Consider the following 19,643-nt stretch of genomic DNA (forward strand, 5'->3'; position numbering starts at 1 on the left):
GACATATGGTGTCTTTGGCAATATTGCTCGTGGTCGGCCCATGGGTCGATCTGGCAATGTCCGTCTGTCCGTCCGTCTTTATCTAGAAAATGTATTTTCTTTCCAATTTGTCTAAAATTGGAAATCTAGAGGTATTTTGGGACCACAAAGAGGTGTGTCGAAAATTGTCCGTATCGGTCCATGTGTTGGTATAGCCCCCATATAGACCGATCTCCCGATTTTACTTCTTGGGCTTCTAGAATCCGTAGTTTTTACCCAATTTGCCTGAAATTGGAAATCTAGAGGTATTTTGGAAAATAAAAAGATGTGCCGAAAATGGTGATTATTGGACCCTGTTCTGATATAGCCCCCTTATAAACCGATCTCCCGATTTTACTTCTTGGGCTTCTAGAATCCGTAGTTTTTATTTAATTTGCCTGAAATTTGAAATCTAGAGGTATTCTAAGACCATAAAGAGGTGTGCCGAAAATGGGGTGTATCGGTCCATGATTTGATATAGCCCCCATATAGGCCGATCTCCCGATTTTGATTTGTGGGTGTCTAGAAACTGTATTTTCTATCCGATTTGTCTAAGAATGGAAATCTAGCGGTATTTTGGGACTATAAAGAGATGTGTCGAAAATGGTCCGTATCGGTCCATGTTTTGATATAGCCCCCATATAGACCGATCTCCCGATTTTGCTTCTTGGCCGTCTAGAAACTGTATTTTCTATCCGATTTGCCTGAAATTGAAAATCTAGAAGTATTTTGAGATCATAAAGAGGTGTGTCTCAAATTGGAAATCTAGAGGTATTTTGGGACCATAAAGGGTGACACGGTCAAAATTTGGTCAATATAAACTTGACGTATTTCTTTCAATTTTGCATTTAAAAAACCTGGACACCCCTCATTTTGAAGGTGTGTAAAATGTTTCTCCTATTTTCATTTTGGAATTCACTCTTCAGTTGTCAAAATGCCGTCCAAGCAAGAAGAGCAGCGTATTAAAATTTTGCTCGCGCATCGCGAAAATCCGAGCTACTCGCACGCAAAGCTGGCAAAAATCGCTAAAAGTTGCCAAATCAACCGTTACAAATGTAATTAAAGTGTTTGGGGAACGTTTGTCGACAGCCAGGAAGTCTGGATCGGGGGGAAATCGAAAACCGGAAGCCGCTGAGACGACAAAGAGAGTTGCCGGTAGTTTCAAGCGAAACCCTAACCTCTCTATCCGAGATGTCGCAAATAAGCTGGGTGTATCGTCTACAACTGCGCATCGAGCCAAAACAACGAGTCGGACTATCGACTTACAAGAAGGTAGTGACTCCAAATCGCGATGATAAACAAAATACGACGGTCAAAGCACGATCCCGGAGGCTGTACACGACGATGCTGACGAAGTTTGACTGCGTGGTAATGGACGACGAAACCTACGTCAAAGCCGACTACAAGCAGCTTCCGGGACAGGAGTTTTATACGGCAAAAGGAAGGGGAAAGGTAGCAGATATTTTCAAGCACATAAAACTGTCAAAGTTCGCAAAGAAATATCTGGTTTGGCAAGCCATCTGTACCTGTGGCTTGAAAAGCAGCATTTTCATAGCTTCCGGGACTGTCAACCAAGAAATTTACGTGAAAGAGTGTTTGAATAAACGTCTGCTGTCTTTCCTGGAGAAACACGGTTGTTCCGTACTGTTTTGGCCGGATTTGGCATCTTGCCATTACGTTAAAAAGGCCATGGAGTGGTACGCCGCCAACAACGTGCAGGTGGTTCCCAAGGACAAGAACCCTCCCAACACGCCAGAGCTCCGCCCAATTGAGAAATACTGGGCTATTGTCAAGCGGAACCTAAAGAAGACCAAAAAAACTGCTAAGGACGAGCAGCAGTTCAAGGAAAACTGGCTTTCTGCGGCGAAGAAGGTGGACAAGGTGGCTGTACGAAATCTGATGGCAGATATCAAGCGTGAGGCCCGGCAATTCGGATTTGGAAAAGCGAAAGCCTAACTGAATATTTTCCCTGAATTTTATACTAATTGAACTTGAAAAAGAAATTTAATTTGATTTTTTAAATAAACGATTTCACCGATTTACACGCGTTTTCCCTTGACCAAATTTTGACCGTATCACCCTTTAAAGAGGTGTGTCGAAAAATGGTCCGTTTCGGTCCATGTTTTGGTATGGCCGCCATATAGACCGATCGCCAGCTTTTTATTCTTGGGCTTCTATGAACTGTATTTATTACCCGATTTGCCTGAAATTGGAAATCTAGAGGTATTCTTGGGGTCCCAAATATGTGTGCCGAAATTGAGGTGTATCGGTCCATTTTTTTCGTAAAACCCCCATATAGACCGATCTCTCGATTTTACTTCTTGGGCGTCTAGAGACTATATTTTCTAGCCGATTTGCTTGAAGTTGAAAATCTAGAGGTATTTAAAGATCGCAAATAGGTGTGTCGCAAATGGTGCCTATTGGTTCATATTTTGGTATAGCCCCCATATAGACCTATCTCCTGACTTTATTCCTGGGGCTTCTAGAAACCGTAGTTTTTATCCATTTTGCCGGAAATTATAAATCTAGAGGTATCTTAGCAGCATAAAGAGGTGTGTCGAAAATGATGCGTATCGGTCCATGTTTTGGTATAGCCCCTATATAAACTGATCTCCCGATTTTATTTATTGGGTTTCTAGATTTTACTTTTTGGGTTTCACCCAATTCGTCTGAAGGTGGAATTCTAGAGGTATTTGAGGAAAGTTAAGAGGTGATGAGTATTGGTCCATGTTTTGGTATAGCCCCCATATAGACCTAACTCCCGAACTTATTTCTAGGATTTCTGTAATCCGGCTGACCACAAATAGGTCAGCCGAATATAATGTATGCCGACCCATGTTTTAGTATAGTCTCCACATAGACTGATCTCCAGACTTAACTCCTTGGGCTTCTAGAAACCGTAGTTTTTATCCGATTTGCATAACGATGTAAATATACTGGAGTTTTAGACCCTCAAAAATCTGTATCACATTTATTTTTACCGGTCCATTTGGCAAGGCATCGATAGAGACCGATTTAGCTTCTTGAGGGTACACCTAAAGAAAAACTATTTCCCTCCGGAATGAAATTTTAGACAAACGAAATTCCCCTTTCGTATAAAGTATTTTCGTTTAGAGCAAACTAATCAGAATTTTTGATAAGCGATTCAACGATTGTCTCTAAAATTTGTGTCAAAAGAAAACTTTGCTTGTCTACAATTTCGTTCCTCAGAAAAGAATACACTTTTTTCAGGGTATAGCAGGAGCACTGATCATGGAAATTGCTTGAAAATGAAAATAACATTTCCAGATTTTACTCATCGTATTCATTTAAATAATGGCGGAAAAAATCTACAGATTTAAGATTTCAAATCAAGGCGTTATTTCATCGTGTTTATGATGGTAAACAGTGATTACAAAATATTAGCTTTTCAATATTAGCATTTGTCCAATGAATACAAAAATTTTTTCGTAAAATAGTAGTTTCCCTCAAATTTTCTTCTCTGCTTCAATGAAAAATGTTCATTGGTTACGCGTTTGAGAATGCCTTAAAAGTGTTTTTATACTCCTGACTCCAAAATTTTCCACGAGCATACAACAAACTTCACGAAAAACCATTTTATTGCGTAAATAAGAAGCAAAGGCAAACTCCCGTTTTTTTTTTTTTTTTTTTTTTTTTTTAAACCAAGTGCCTTTAAGTTTTTTTGACCAAAGCAATTGTGAATGGGGGGTTGCTAGTAAATGGGAGTACTATGTCCGGTTAACAATTTGTGAACTGTTTACTGATTTTCGTTTTCTTCTTTAAGGCTATTTATCCGATATCATCGTTAGTACTGAAGGCGAGTTAGTGGGCCATTAGGCCAATATATACTCTTTCATTTCAACTTCAATGGAGCTCTTGTTATTTGGTTAGGATATGCCATATTTCTTGGAAGGGTGATTATGTAGAAGTTTATTTTTTTATACCCTCCACCATAGGATGGGGGTATATTAACTTTGTCATTCCGTTTGTAACACATCGAAATATTGCTCTAAGACCCCATAAAGTATATATATTCTGGGTCGTGGTGAAATTCTGAGTCGATCTGAGCATGTCCCTCCGTCTTTTGAAATCACACTAACTTCCGAACGAAACAAGCTATCGACTTGAAACTTGGCACACGTAGTTGTTATTGATGTGGGTCGGATGGTATTGCAAATGGGCCATATCGGACCACTTTTACGTATAGCCCCCATATAAACGCACCCCCAAATTTGGCTTGCGATTGCTCTAAGAGAAGCAAATTTCATCCGATCCGGCTGACATCTTGTACATGGTGTTAGTATATGGTCTCTAACAACCATGTAAAAATTGGTCCACATCGGTCCATAATTATATATAGCCCCCATATAAACCGATCCCCCGATTTGGCTTGCGGAGCCTCAAAGGAAGCAAATTTCATCCGATCTGGCTGAAATTTGGTACATGGTGTTAGCATATGGTATCTAACAATCATACAAAAATTGGTCCACATCGGTCCATAATTATATATAGCCCCCATATAAACCGATCCCCCGATTTGACTTGTGGAACCTCTAAGAGAAGCAAATTTCATTCGATCTGGCTGAAATTTGGTACATGGTGTTAGTATATGGTCTCTAATGACCATGCACAAATTGGTCCACATCGGTCCATAATTATATATAGCCCCCAAATAAACCGATCCCTCGATTTGGCTTGGGGAGCCTCTAAGATAAGCAAATTTCATCCGATCTGACTGAAATTTGGTTCATGGTGTTAGTATATGGTATCTAACAATCATACAAAAATTGGTTCACATCGGTCCATAATTATATATAGCCCCCAAATAAACCGATCCCTCGATTTGGCTTGGGGAGCCTCTAAGATAAGCAAATTTCATCCGATCTGACTGAAATTTGGTACATGGTGTTAGTATATGGTATCTAACAATCATACAAAAATTGGTTCACATCGGTCTATAATTATATATAGCCCCCATATAAACCGATCCCCCGATTTGATTTTTGGAACCTCTAAGAGAAGCAAATTTCATCCGATCTGGCTGAAATTTGGTACATGGTGCTAGTATATGGTCTTTAATAACCATGCAAAAATTGGTTCACATCGGTCCATAATTATATATAGCCCCCATATAAACCGATCCCCCGATTTGGCTTGCGAAGCCTCTAAGAGAAGCAAAATTTCATCTGATCTGGCTGAAATTTGGTACATGGTGTTAGTATATGGTCTCTAACAACTATGCAAAAATTGGTCCACATCGGTCTATAACTATATATATAGCCCCGATATAAACCGATCACCAGATTTGACCTCCGGAGCCTCTTGGAAGACCAAAATTCATCTGATTCAGTTGAAATTTTGTTTTTGGTGCAAAAATTGGTCTAAATCGGTCAATAATTATATATAGGCTCCATATAAACCGATCCCCAGATTTGACCTCCGGAGCCCATTGGAAGAGCAAAATTCATCCGATTCGGTTGAAATTTGGTACGTGATGTTAGTATATGATATTTAACAACCATGCCAAAAGTGGTCCATATCAGTCCATAATCATATATAGCCCCCATATAAACCAATCCCGAGATTTGGTTTTGGAGCCTCTTGGAGGAGCAAATTTTATCCGAGTCAGTTGAAATTTGGCTAGTATATGGCCCTTAACAACCATGCTAACTTGGTCCATATCGGTCTATAGTTATATATAACCCTCAGATAAATCGATCCCCAATCACAGGAAAATTGGTCCATATCAAGTTCATAGTTGTATATAGCCCCCATATAAGCGACCCCCATATTTCAATTCTGGCTCTCTACGTACCGTGCAAAAGTCCATGTCGATTCGTAATTATTTGTTGACTTATCTATACATAACTTTTTTGTCTAATATATACCACGTATGGACTAATACACAATTTAGAAAACGATGTTAAGAAGTTTTATGTTACCACAACCCAAGTAATTCGATTGTGGATGATAGTCTTTCGTAGAAGTTTCTACGCAATCCATGGTGGAGGGTACATAAGATTCGGCCTGGCCGAACTTACGGCCGTATATACTTGTTTTTTTGTTTTTTTTTGCTTGCCACGATTGCCATATTTTATAAACATTATTTGTGGTTGGGTTGTGTTTAACCAGAAGACAAATTGTTACCATATATTTTTTTTTTGTGAAAAATTGTTAAAATATTTGGTCAATACTTGAGGGCTATTTATTTAAAGGCATCATTTGAGTTGAGTCTAAGACCAGATATCCATACATACCAAAGAGAGGCCTTCAAATTCTCTTTTGGTGTTTATGTTCTTTGGGCTACAGCTGGTGTTACCGATAAAGAAAATGGGCTAATTCATATGCTCCAGATGGGTTTAAAAAAAAAAGAAAAAACAAAAACAATGATATAAGTAGCTCATCTTCTTATTTAGAAATTTCATTTGTTTATATTCAACTTTCTACTACTCTTTTTCAATTTTCCTCGACAAGAGAGATAAAGCAGGATATTTTTTTTGGTCTATAGATTATCTTGAAGTTTGAATGAAATGCTATTTTTTTTTTCTTTGGATTTTTGGGTGTTTTTTCCTTGTTTTCATGTTCATGGACATGTCAGTAAATTTAGGTGAAAAATGATTTGATTCCATTATCGCTAAATCAGAACAACATGTTTTATGCTTCTTTAGTTTTGGCTTAGAAATAAGGCTATTTTGGGGAAGAAATATACGATAAAATGTGATATTTTATCTATAAATGGGAAAGCCATTTACTTATAAGGGTTTTCACAAACTCGATTAAAGAAGGCTTAGATGTTAGGCATAAAAGAAAATAAATAAACTATTCGCCCTAAGGTTCATTAAATCACGGTGGTACTCTGAAAAATTGAAAGGAAATTTTCACAATAAGGTCTTTAGCAGGAACACCTTCACCTTTTAGAGGTGAATATTGGCTAGGGCTTAGAGTCATAGTCATAGAGAAAGCAACTATTTTACAAATATTGAATTTCATATCAAGCATCCCAAAATTTCTACGTGTATCGTTTATACATTTTATACACTAAACCACTTAGTGGTCAAGGTATAATAAATTTGATCTGCCAAAAAAATGTGCATACCAGAAATGTTGACTTTAAACCCCATAAAATATATACCGATGGGTTCAGAATAACCTCCTGAGTCGAGTTAACCCTTAGTGTCCGTCCGTCTGTCTTTGTATGGTCTTTGTTCGTAGGATTCCATACCGAATTATTAGCCGATTTTGATGTAATTTGGTACAGCATGTTTTTTTTTTTTTTTGGGTACAGGGATGAACGCTATTGAATTTGGAGAAAATCTGATCAATTCTAGATATACCCTCCATATGTATATTTTGCCCGATTTCAACAAATGGGTTCATACTTCACGTATTTACTAACTGATCGGTAGCAAATTTGGCGCAACGTTATCCAAATCCTCACCCTCCAAGTGTGAAAAGTTTCACTAAAATCGGTTCAGATACAGATATAGCTCCCATATATATGTATTGATCTATTTTTATAAATTTGGCCATAAAACCCTTATTTCAAAATGTTCAAAATGTAGGCTTCTATGGCACCAAATATTACTGAAAACAATTGTCCAAATCGGTTAGATATAGCTCTCATATATACTATGTATCGCCCGATTTTCCTACATATTTTCATAATATTATTATTTATTAAACGATCATACCCAAAGACGGTACAATGTTATCTTTTATAGAATAAATTAAGGCTGCAAAAATCATCGAAATCTGTACAGATTTAAATATATCTCCCAAGAAAAAAAGCTTCGGAAAAAAAGTTTGGATACCCAACTTGTGATCCGGAAATGGTGCACACTTGGTCATCTCCAATTTTACATGGGCATTAATTTAGAAATTGAGCCTTGGAAGTTGATTTAAATTAAGAAACAGTCGATAAATATGTATTAGAGGTATAGGAAAATTTGAGTCATGTTTACAAGTTTTCGTATTAGCAGTGAGTATCAGTAAGAAATATAATTTTGAGAAAATTTGTTACGGAAATAATATTTTGAGAAAATTTGCTATAGAAATTAAATTTTGACAAACTTTTACTCCATAATAAAATTGTGAGAAATTTTTTCTATAGAATACAATTTTGAGGAAATTTTCTACAGAAATAATATTTGGACAAAATATAGTTCTATAGAAATAATAATTCTATAGAAATAAAATGTTGAGAAAATTTTTTATGGAAATAAAATTTTGACAATTTTTTCCATAGAAACAGAATTTTTACAAAATTTTCTAGAGAAATAAACTTTTGAAAAAATTATCAATAAAAATGAAATTTTGACAAAAAAATTTATATAGTAAATAAAATTTTGCAAAATTTTCTATAGAAATAAAATTTTGCAAAAATTTTTTTTTTCAGAATAAAATTGTGAGAAATTTTTTTTTTTTTTGAATACAATTTTGAGGAATTTTTCTATAGAAATAATATTTTGACCAAAATTTCTATAGAAATAAAATGTTGAGAAAATTGTTATGGAAATAAAATTTTGACAATTTTTTCTATAGAAACAGAATTTGGACAAAATTTTCTAGAGAAATAAATTGTTGAAAAAGTCATCAATAAAAATGAAATTTTGAAAAAATTGTATATAGTAAATAAAATTTTGCAAATATTTTTTTTTTTCAGAATAAAATTGTGAGAAATTTTTTCTCTAGAATACAATTTTGAGGAAATTTTCTACAGAAATAATATTTTGACCAAAATTTCTATAGAAATAAAATGTTGAGAAAAATTTTTATGGAAATAAAATTTTGACAATTTTTTCTATAGAAACAGAATTGTGACAAAATTTTCTAGAGAAATAAATTGTTGAAAAAGTTATCAATAAAAATGAAATTTTGAAAAAAAATGTATATAGTAAATAACATTTTGGAAAATTTTCTATAGAAATAAAATTTTGCAAATATTTTTTTCCAGAATTAAATTGTGAGAAATTATCGAGAATACAATTTTGAGGAAATTTTCTACAGAAATAATATTTTGACCAAAATTTCTATAGAAATAAAATGTTGAGAAAAATCTTTATGGAAATAAAATTTTGACAATTTTTTCTATAGAAACAGAATTTTGACAAAATTTTCTAGAGAAATAAATTTTTGAAAAAATTATCAATCAAAATGAAATTTTGATTGATAATTTTATATAGTAAATAAAATTTTGCAAAATTTTCTATAGAAATAAAATTTTGCAAAATTTTCTATAAAAAAAGTTTTGACAAAATTTTCCATAGAAATAAAATTTTGACTAAATTTTTTTTAGAATTAATTTTCTATAGATTTTCTATAGAAATAAATATAATAAAAATTTCGAGAAAATTTTCTATATAAAAAAATTGACAAAATTTTCTATAGAAATAAAATTTTCATTCTTTTTATACCCACCACCATAGAATGGTGACGGTCATTCCGTTTGTAACACATAGAAATATCGATTTCCAACTATATAAAGTGTATATATTCAGGGGGAAATTCGAAGACGATATAACGATGTCCGTCTGTCTGTCTGTTGTAATCACGCTACAGTCTTCAATAATGAAGCAATCGTGCTGAAATTTTGCACAAACTCGTCTTTTGTCTGCAGGCAGGTCAAGTTCGAAGATGGGCTATATCGGTCCAGGTTTTGATATAGTCCCCATATAAACCGACCTCCCGATTTGGGGTCTGGGGCTTATAGAAATGGAAGTTTTTATGCAATTTGCCTGAAATTTTAAATCTTGAGGTGAGTATCGGTCCATAGTTTGGTATAGGCCCCATATATACCGATCTCCCGACTTTACTTCTTGGGCTTATAGAAACCGCAGTTTTTATTCAATTTACCTGAAATTGGAAATTTAGAGGTATTGTAGGACCACAAATACGTGTGCCAAAAATTGTGAGTATCGGTCCATGCTTTGGTATGATCCCCATATAAAACGACCTCCCGATTTGGGGTCTTGGGCTTATAGAAACCGTAGTTTTTATCCAATTTGTCTGAAATTGGAAATCTAGAGGTATTTTAGGACCATAAAGAGGTGTGCCGAAAATGGTGAGTATCGGTCCATATTTTGGTATAGCCCCCATATAGACCGATTTCCCGATTTTACTTCTTGGGCTTCTAGAATCCGAAGTTTTTATCCTATTTGCCTGAAATTTGAAATCTAGAGGTATTTTCGGGTCATAAAGAGATGTGCCGAAAACGGTGAGTATCGGTCCATATTTTAGTATAGCCCCATAAGAACGATCTCCCGATTTAACTCCTTGGGTTTCTAGAAACCGTAGTTTTTATCTGATTTGCCTGAAATTCTGGTATTTATATTCTGGTATTTTAGGCTCACAAAAACGTGTATCGGATTAAGTTTTTACCGGTCCATTTGGTAATGCATCCATATGCACCGACTTCACTTCTTGAGGGTGTAGAAGGCGCACTGATCATGAAAATTGCTTGAAACTCAATGTAAAATTTCAAGATTTTACTTCTACAGATTTAAGATTTCAAATCAAGACGTTATTTTATAATTTTCTTGCACACTTACAAGAGATGTTAATGATTCCTCTAAAACTCAAACAAAAATGGTTCTTATAAATCCAGAATCTGATATAGTCCTCATAGGTGAAATCTTTAAATTTATCTTCGGGAAGTGTCCTTAAGTACTCAAGCTCTCCTGAAATTTCAAAGGAAACCCTAATATTTGGTTCATGGTGGTGGGTATTTAAGATTCGGCCCGGCCGAACTTAGTGATGTATATACTAGTTTTGTCTAATATATACCACGTATACCACTAACTCACAATTTAGAAAACGATGTTAAGAAGTTTTAAGATACCACAACCCAAGTAATTCGATTGTGGATGACAGTCTTTCGTAGAAGTTTCTACGCAATCCATGGTGGAGAGTACATAAGATTCGGACTGGCCGAACTTGCGGCCGTATATACTTGTTTTTTTTTTTTTTTGGTACAGGGAAGAATGCTATTGAATGGGAAGAAAATCGGACCAATTCTAGATATAGCCTCCATATATATGTATCGCCCGATTTTATCAAATGTGAAATAAAATGTTGACAAAATTTTCTATAGAAATAAAATTTTGACAAAATTTTCTATAGAAATAAAATTTCCTATAGAAATAAAATTTTGACAAAATTTTCTATAAAATAAAATTTTGACAAAATTTTCTATAAAATAAAATTTTGACAAAATTTTCTATAAAATAAAATTTTGACAAAATTTTCTATAAAATAAAATTTTGACAAAATTTTCTATAGAAATAAAATCTCAACAAAATTTTCTATAGAAATAAAACTTTGACAAAATTTTCTATAGAAATCAAATTTTGACAAAATTTTTTATAGAAATAAAATTTTGACAAAATTTTCTATAGGAGGGGATTTAAAAAAAAAACGTTGTTGTTCTATTGAATTAGAAGAAAATTTGGCCATTTCTATCTCCAAAATTATAAAAAAATTAAGAATCGGACGTAAGCTAGAAACTATGAGATGACCAGCAAAAAATTAAAGTATTTATGCTATTTTTTAGGATTGTTTTTATTAGATTTTCCCAATGTGCAACTTAAAATTTTAATTTTCGAATTAATTTTATAGTTTTTTAAATCCGTTCTTAAAATGTTTCCCAATTAGAAAGAACTTGTTTTTGTTTTTACTTTTTATACTTACACGATTTCTAGACCTCTAGGCTTCGATTTCAGGACAAAATTCATATCGGTCGAAAAACATATATGTTATACCTATACCTAAATCTTAAACGATTTCTAACTAATTTATTGGATATTAATTTAAGGTCAAAGGCTTACTTATCCGAAATTTCAAATAATTCAGACTAAAACTGGAATCAATGTGATTACAAAAATCTGTTCATAGACAAGAGGACATCTCTAAATCGATTTATGGCTTCTTTCAGGGTATTGCATATTAGTGAAGATATTTCGATAGCAGTGATGTATGATATAAAATCGAATTTCACACAAAAATTTTTATTTTAAATTCTGGTATACATTGGTACTTTTCCAACACTTGACCATTGAATTCTTAGCCTTTAATAAATACAGACTTATTCTAATTTGCATTTCAGGTAAGTAAATTAAATTCTAGTGGCACATTCCATTCCCCTACAACTTCGTTGTCATCATTTGATTATCTACAATATTATTAATCAATTTGTTTCTACATTGATAAACTCAAATTGAATATTCTCTTTTGTGTTGTACATTTTGAGAGATCATAGCTAAAGGGGAAAAAATTTCACTCCGACATGCCAAATAATGCCATCTCTATGGCCATCATCATCATCATCAGTGAATGGCCATCTAACACAACCCACCCAATAGCATACACCCCACCACGCACCATTCGCATATGATAGAGACAAAAAAAAAAAGAAAATATGGTAATGGACTTAGACTTGAGTGCGCCATATCGTTTACCCAGCTTTTCCTCAATCTAAATATGTAGGTCTCCCACACAAAGGATGTTTGCATATCCTCTGGGTTTTATCAGATTTTGATTAAAATAACTACTACACTTTGTTTGTTTGAATTGATGTTATGGTGTTGGATGCTGTCTATTCTGCTGCTGCTACTGATGATGGTGGTTGGATATATTTTGGCTTATATCAATTTGTTGTGAGCAAACTTACCAGTTTTAACCAAATATTTGTTATCAGCAATTGATTCTTTTCATCCTGCAAAGAAGAAAAAAGAGAAAAACAAAAGACATATTAGAACAATGCTTTAATTTTTTTTTAGATATTTTCTTTTATTATTTTCAAATTCTAGTAAATATTGCCATGAGCACAAAGATTTCTTGTCATTAAAAATTGAGATAAAGTTTTTTTTTTACTTGACCTAAATCGCAAAACTTTTCAACTAAGATTAAAATAGAGCATTGAAAACATTTGATGCAAAATTACTGACTCACGAAGAAAAACATGCATTGGAAAAATGTTGACGGATTATAAACAAGTATATACGGGCCGAATGATTCGAAAACTTCTCGCCAAAGCGGGTTACTTGAAAATATATAGAATTCCTGGTCGATTTGAAGACAGATACTCACCCAAGCAAACCAAAATATGGACCGATAGCCAAAACATTCGGCCCTCATAATAATGGATAAAACTAAATAATTTGCAAGCATATCGGATAAAAATTGGGGTGTCTAGAGGCTCAAGAGGTCAAATTGGAAGATATATCCATAAGGGGGCTCTATATTTGCCATACGTATATAAGTCTTTAAAATGCTACTAGACTTTGGATATCAGGCATTTCGTGTAAAAATTGGGATGTCTAGACGCTCAAGAAGTCAAATCAAGAGATCAGTCTATATGGGGGCTACACCAAAACATGAACCTACACACACCGTATTCGGAAAGGTCTATATGGGGGCTATACCAAAATATGGGCCGATACACACTATCTACGGCACACTTGTTTATGAACGTAAAATACCTTCAGAATTCCATCTTCAAGTAAAATGGATAAAAATTGAGGTATCTACAAGTTTGAAGTTTTTCTACCTAACTAAACTTGTGACAAAATTTTCTATACAAATAAAATTTTAACTAAATTTTCTACGGAAATAAAATCTATAGAAAATATTTCTATAGAAATAAAATTTTGACAACATTTTCTTTAGATATAAAATTTCGTAAGTTCGGCCATGTACTAAATTTCATACAGATCGGGCGAAATTTCTTACTCCAAAAGAATTCGCAAGACAAATCTACGGTCGGTTTATATGGGTCTATATCTAAAGGTGGCCGATTTGGCCTATTTGCAATTACACCGGCAGACGGAAAGCCCCCAAACAATTCGATCGAACAGTTATTGAGCAGTATATGGGCTTATTTTTCTAAAGGCAGGCGAAAATTTTCTATAGAAATAAAATTTTGACAAAATTTTCTATAGAAATAAAATGTTGACAAAATTTTCCTTAGAAATAAAATTTTGACAAAATTTTCTGTAGAGAAAAAATTTAATAAAATTTTCTATAGAAATAAAATTTTGATAAAATTTTCTTTAGAAATAAAATTTTGATAAAATTTTCTATAGAAATAAAATTTTGATAAAATTTTCTGCAGTAATAAAATTTTGAAAATTTTGTCTGTAAAAATAAAATATTGACAAAATTTTCTATAAATATACAATTTTGACAAAATTTTTTATAGATATGAAATTGTGATAAAATTTTTTATAGCAAAAAAAAAAAAAAAAAAATACAAAATTTTCTATTGAAATAAAATTTTGAAAAAATATTTTTATTGAAATTACACTTTGACAAAATTTTCTATAGAAATTAAATTTCGACACAATTTTCTAGAGAAATAATTTATTGACAAACTTTCTATAGAAAAAAATTGGACAAAATTTTCTTTAGAAATAAAATTTTGACAAAATTTTCTATAAAAAAAAAATTTAATAAAATTTTCTATAGATATGAAATTTTGATAGCATTTTTTATAGCAAAAAAATTTTGACAAAATTTTCTATAGAAATAAGATATTGAGAAACTTTCTATAGAAATAAAACTTTGACAAAATTTTATATTTCTGATTGATTATCGTTGACTTTTTTATTTTATTTTTAAGCAATACTTATCATAGTTTCGGCTGTAGGTCGATCAAAAAACATAGGATTGATGTTTTTATTTAAGTTTTATTTCCAATATTACACTGAAATAAAATGTTGATAAAATTTTCTATAGATATGAAATTGTGATAACATTTTTTATGGCAAAAAAAAAATTACAAAATTTTCTATAGCAATAAAATTTTGACAAAATTTTCTATAGAAATAAAATTTCGACAAAATTTTCCATAGAAAATAAATATTGACAAACTTTCGATAGAAATAAAATTTTGACAAAATTTTCTATCGAAATAAAATAAAAATGTTCTATAGAAATAAAATTTTGATAAAATTTTCTACATAAATAAAAAAATTTTGGCAAAATTTTCTATAGAAATAAAAAATTGACGAACTTTTCTATAGATATAAAATTTTGATAAAAAATTTCTATGGAAACAAAATTTTGACAAAATTTTCTATAGAAATAAAATTTTAACAAAATTTTGTATCGAAATAAAATTTTGACAAAATTTTCAATGGCAATATAATTTTGACAAAATTTTCTACAGAAATAAAATTTTGACAAAATTTTCTATAGAGATATAATTTTGACAAAATTTTCTATAGAAATAAAAGTTTGACAAAATTTTGTACTGATATGAAATTTTGACAGAAATTTCTACAGAAATTAAATTTTGACAAAATTTTATATACAAATTAAATTTTAACCAAATTTTCTATAGAAATAAAATTTTGACAAAATTTTGTATTGATATGAAAATTTATTGATATGAGTGTTGACAATTTTTTCTATAGAAATAAAATGTTGATACCATTTTTGATAGAAATAAAATTTTGACAAAATTTTCGCTTGAAATAAAATTTTGATAAATTTTTCTATAGAAATAAAATTGTGACAAAATGTTCTAAAGAAAAAAATTTAGACAAAATTTTCTATAGAAATCAAAATTTGATAAAATTTTCTATAGAAATAAAATTTTAACAAAATTATCTTTAGAAATACAATTTTGACACATTTTTTTCAATAGAAATAAAATTTTAACAAAATTATCTATAGAAATACAATTTTGACACATTTTTTTTTTCAATAGAAATAAAAATTTGATAAAATTTTCTATAGAAATACAATTTTGACAAAATTTTCTATAGAATTAAAATTTTGACAAAGATTTCTGTAGAATAAAATTTTCTATAGAAATAAAATTTTGATAAACAAGACAAATTTTCTCCATTGAATTTGACAAAATTTTCTATAAAAAATCATTTTTTTCAAAATTTTTTATAGAAATGAAATTTTAACAAAATATTTTTATTACATTTTGACAAAATTTTCTAGAGAAATAAATTATTGACTTAAAACAAAAAAACTTTATATAGAAATAAAATTTTGACAAAATTTTCTATAGAATAAAATTTTTGGCAATCAAATTTTCTAAAAAACAGACGTAATCACTCTCCACAATTTTTTGATTATTTCTTAAAATACTTTAATATCCCCGTCGAAGCCTAACGATATTAGTCGAAATATTGGAGAATAAAGTTAACAAGTAAACAAAAATCGTAAAAAGGATTTTTTATTAAAAGGACCTCAAGCCGAAATAATAATAAAATAAAATAGAATTAAAATTTTGACAAAATTTTCTGTAGAATAAAATTTTCCATACAAATAAAATTTTGATAAAATTTTCTATTATATTTCATGTTAGCCTGATACCGAAACATGCAATTAACGTCCAAATGCATTATATCTAATTTTACAATTATTAATCGAGCTTTAATCTGTCCACAAAGCTCGATTAATAATTGTAAACTAAAATTTTCTATATAAATAAAATTTTGACAAAATTTTCTATATAAATAAAATGTTGATAAACTTTTCTATAGATATAAAATTTTGATAAAAAATTTCTATAGAAACAAAATTTTGGCAAAATTTTAACAAAATTTTCTATCGAAAAAAATTTTGATTAAATTTTCTATAGAGATATAATTTTGACAAAATTTTCTATAGAAATAAAATGTTGACAAAATTTTCTACTATGGAAATAAAATTTTTACAATTTTCTATAGAAATAAAATTTTTACAAAATTTATATTGATATGAAATTCTATAGAAATTAAGTTTTGACAAAATTTTCAATGGAAATAAAATTTGATAAAAATTGTATATAGAAATAAAACATTGACAAAGTTTCTATAGATATAAAATTTTCTATAGAAAAAAAATTTACAACATTTTATTTCTATAGAAAAAAATTTTGACAAAATTTTCTTTGGAAATAAAATTTTGACATATTTTTCTATAGAAATAAAATTTTGTCTATAAAAATAAAATTTAGAAAATGTTGTCTATAGAAATGAAATATTGACAACATTTTCTATAGATATAACATTTTTACAAAATTTTCTATAGATATGAAATTTTAATAAATTTTTTTATAGCAAAAAAAAAATGTTGACAAATTGTCTATAGAAATAAAATTTTGACAAAATTTTATATAGAAATAAAATTTTTACAAAATTTTATATAGAAATAAAATTTTGACAAAATATATTTTCTATAAAAAATTTTTATCAAACTTTTATATCTATAGAAAGTTTGTCAAAATTTGATTTCTTTAAAAAATGTTGTCAAAATTTTAATTCTATAGAAAATTTGTCAATTTTTTTTTTACTATAAAACTTTTTTTAACAAAATTTCATATCTATAGAAAATTTTGTAAAAATTTTATATCTATTTCTAATTTTCTATAGCAATAAAATATTGAAAATTTTTTCTGTAGAAATAAAATATTGGCATTTTCTTTAGAAAAAAAATATTGGCAAAATTTTCTATAGAAATAAAATTTTGTTGAAATTTTCTATAGAAATAAATTTTTTTCTTTAGAAATAAAATATTGACAATTTTTTCTACAGAAATATAATGTTGACAACATTTTCTGAGAATTTTTAGAAAAATGTCCATTAAGAAAAAAATCGGCAATCGGACCACAATTGGAGATTTCGAACCACGAACAAATTTTCCCAAATCCGATATGATCAAGTTTAGAGCCACTTCAGTAGATCCCGGATGTTTTTGCTCCGTGTATGTATATATTGCTCTGTTTGCCTTGCCTTAACTCAATTCGAGGAAGACTTTAGCTCAAAAATATCATTTGCCATAAATTTCGATTTTATTAGGAGAAAGTTAGTTAGAATTAGAAAATTTTATCTAAAACCAACGGATGCCGCTGGAGTTTGATGAAGCAGAAGAAGGCTGCTTGGTTGTTGTGGACCCACACACACGCACAAAAAAATCAAATTTGGTTTTGGGTTTAAAAAGCTACAATCACTTTCTTTTTGTTGGTTCCCATAATTTATTGCTTCTCTAAATTTCTTTGCATACGCACACCAACAATACAAAAGTTCAACATTAACATACAAACTTGTACTCCATTCCTCCATGAATCTAGTATATGAGTTTGCATACTATTTGCTTGTGTATTTGTTTATCTTCTCTCCATATGGATTTCTGATAGCTATTTATGCCTTCATGGTACATGTGTGCGTATTTGCAACTCTAATTGATAATTTATAACATTCATACGCCATATGGGCTAAGGAGAATTCATTCAATTATGCAATTTTGCATAATGCGAACGTAGTTTTTTTATTTTAATTTCTTTAAAGAAAATTTTCAATTAATTCCATTTTAATTTTATCGATTTTTGTAGTATATATATATACTGAAAGTTTATGGCAATATTGTTTGGTGAAATATTGACCGAGAAATATTATGGAATTTGAGATGTGAAAATTATGGAATTTTGAAATAAAATTTTGACAAATTTTTCTATACAAATAAAATTTTGACAAAATTTTCCACAGCCATAAAAATTTGACAAATTTTCGAAATTTTCGATAGAAATACAAAATTTTGTAGAAATAAAATTTTGAATAAAAATTCTATAGAAATTAAATTTTGTCAAAATTGTCTATAGAAATAAAATATCAACAAAGTTTTCTATGGAAATAAAATGGTGGCAAAATTTTCTATAAAAATAAAAATTATTTATAGAAATACAATTTTGAGAAGCTTTTTTTAAAAATAAAATTTTGACAAAATTTTTTGTAGAAATAAAATTTAAAAAAATTTTCTATATATATAAAATTTTGACAAATTTTTTTCATGTAAATAAAATTTTGAAAAAGTTTTCTATAGAAATAAAAATTTTGAGAAAATGTTCTATAGAAATAAAATCTTTGACAAAATTTTCTATAGAAATAAAATTTTAACAAACGTTTCTATAGAAATAAAATTTTCACAAATTTTTTTATAGAAATAAAATTTGGACAAAATTTTCTATAGAAATAAAATTTTTACAAAATTTTCTGTAGAAATAAAATTAAAAAAAAATATATAAATAAAACCTTGACACATTTTGTTCATATAAATAAAATTTTGGAAAAAAAAAATTCTATAGAAATAACAATTTTGACAAAATTTTCTATAGAAATAAAATTGTGATAAAATTTTCTATAGAAATAAAATTATGACAAATTTTTCTATAGAAATAAAATTTTGTCAAAATTTTCTATAGAAATAAAAATGTGACAACATTTTCCGTAGAAATAAAATTAAAAAAAAAATCTATATAAATAAAATAAAAAACAAATTTCTATTGAAATAAAATTTTTACGAAATGTTCTATAGAAATAAAATTTTGGCTAAATAAAATGATGACAAATTTTTCTATAGAAATAAAATTTTGACAAAATTATCTATAGAAAAAAAAAAATTTTGACAAAATTTACTATAGAAATAAAATTTTGCCAAAATTTTCTATAGAAATAAAATGTTGACAGAATTTTCTATAGAAATAAAATTTTGACAAAATTTTCTACATTTAACAACATTTTCTATAGAAATAAAATTTTAACAACATTTCCTATAGAAATAAAATTTTGACAAAATTTTCTATAGAAATAAAATTTTGACAAAATTTTCTATAGAAATAAAATTTTGACAAA

At 29.5% G+C, this 19,643-nt stretch overlaps 1 protein-coding gene across 1 annotated transcript in view; it reads right to left on the bottom strand.

Annotated features, from left to right (window-relative positions):
- nAChRalpha7 (nicotinic Acetylcholine Receptor alpha7) overlaps nt 1-19,643 on the bottom strand; it is a 961,296-nt gene that overhangs the window by 380,666 nt on the left and 560,987 nt on the right. Inside the window, exon 4 of the mRNA XM_075302219.1 lies at nt 12,683-12,727. Within this exon, the coding sequence (XP_075158334.1) occupies nt 12,683-12,727 (45 nt within the window). The remainder of the gene's footprint in view (nt 1-12,682; nt 12,728-19,643) is intronic.

The sequence above is a fragment of the Haematobia irritans genome, chromosome 3 (assembly GCF_050003625.1).
Source record: "Haematobia irritans isolate KBUSLIRL chromosome 3, ASM5000362v1, whole genome shotgun sequence".
NCBI classification, from domain to species: Eukaryota; Metazoa; Arthropoda; class Insecta; order Diptera; family Muscidae; genus Haematobia; species Haematobia irritans.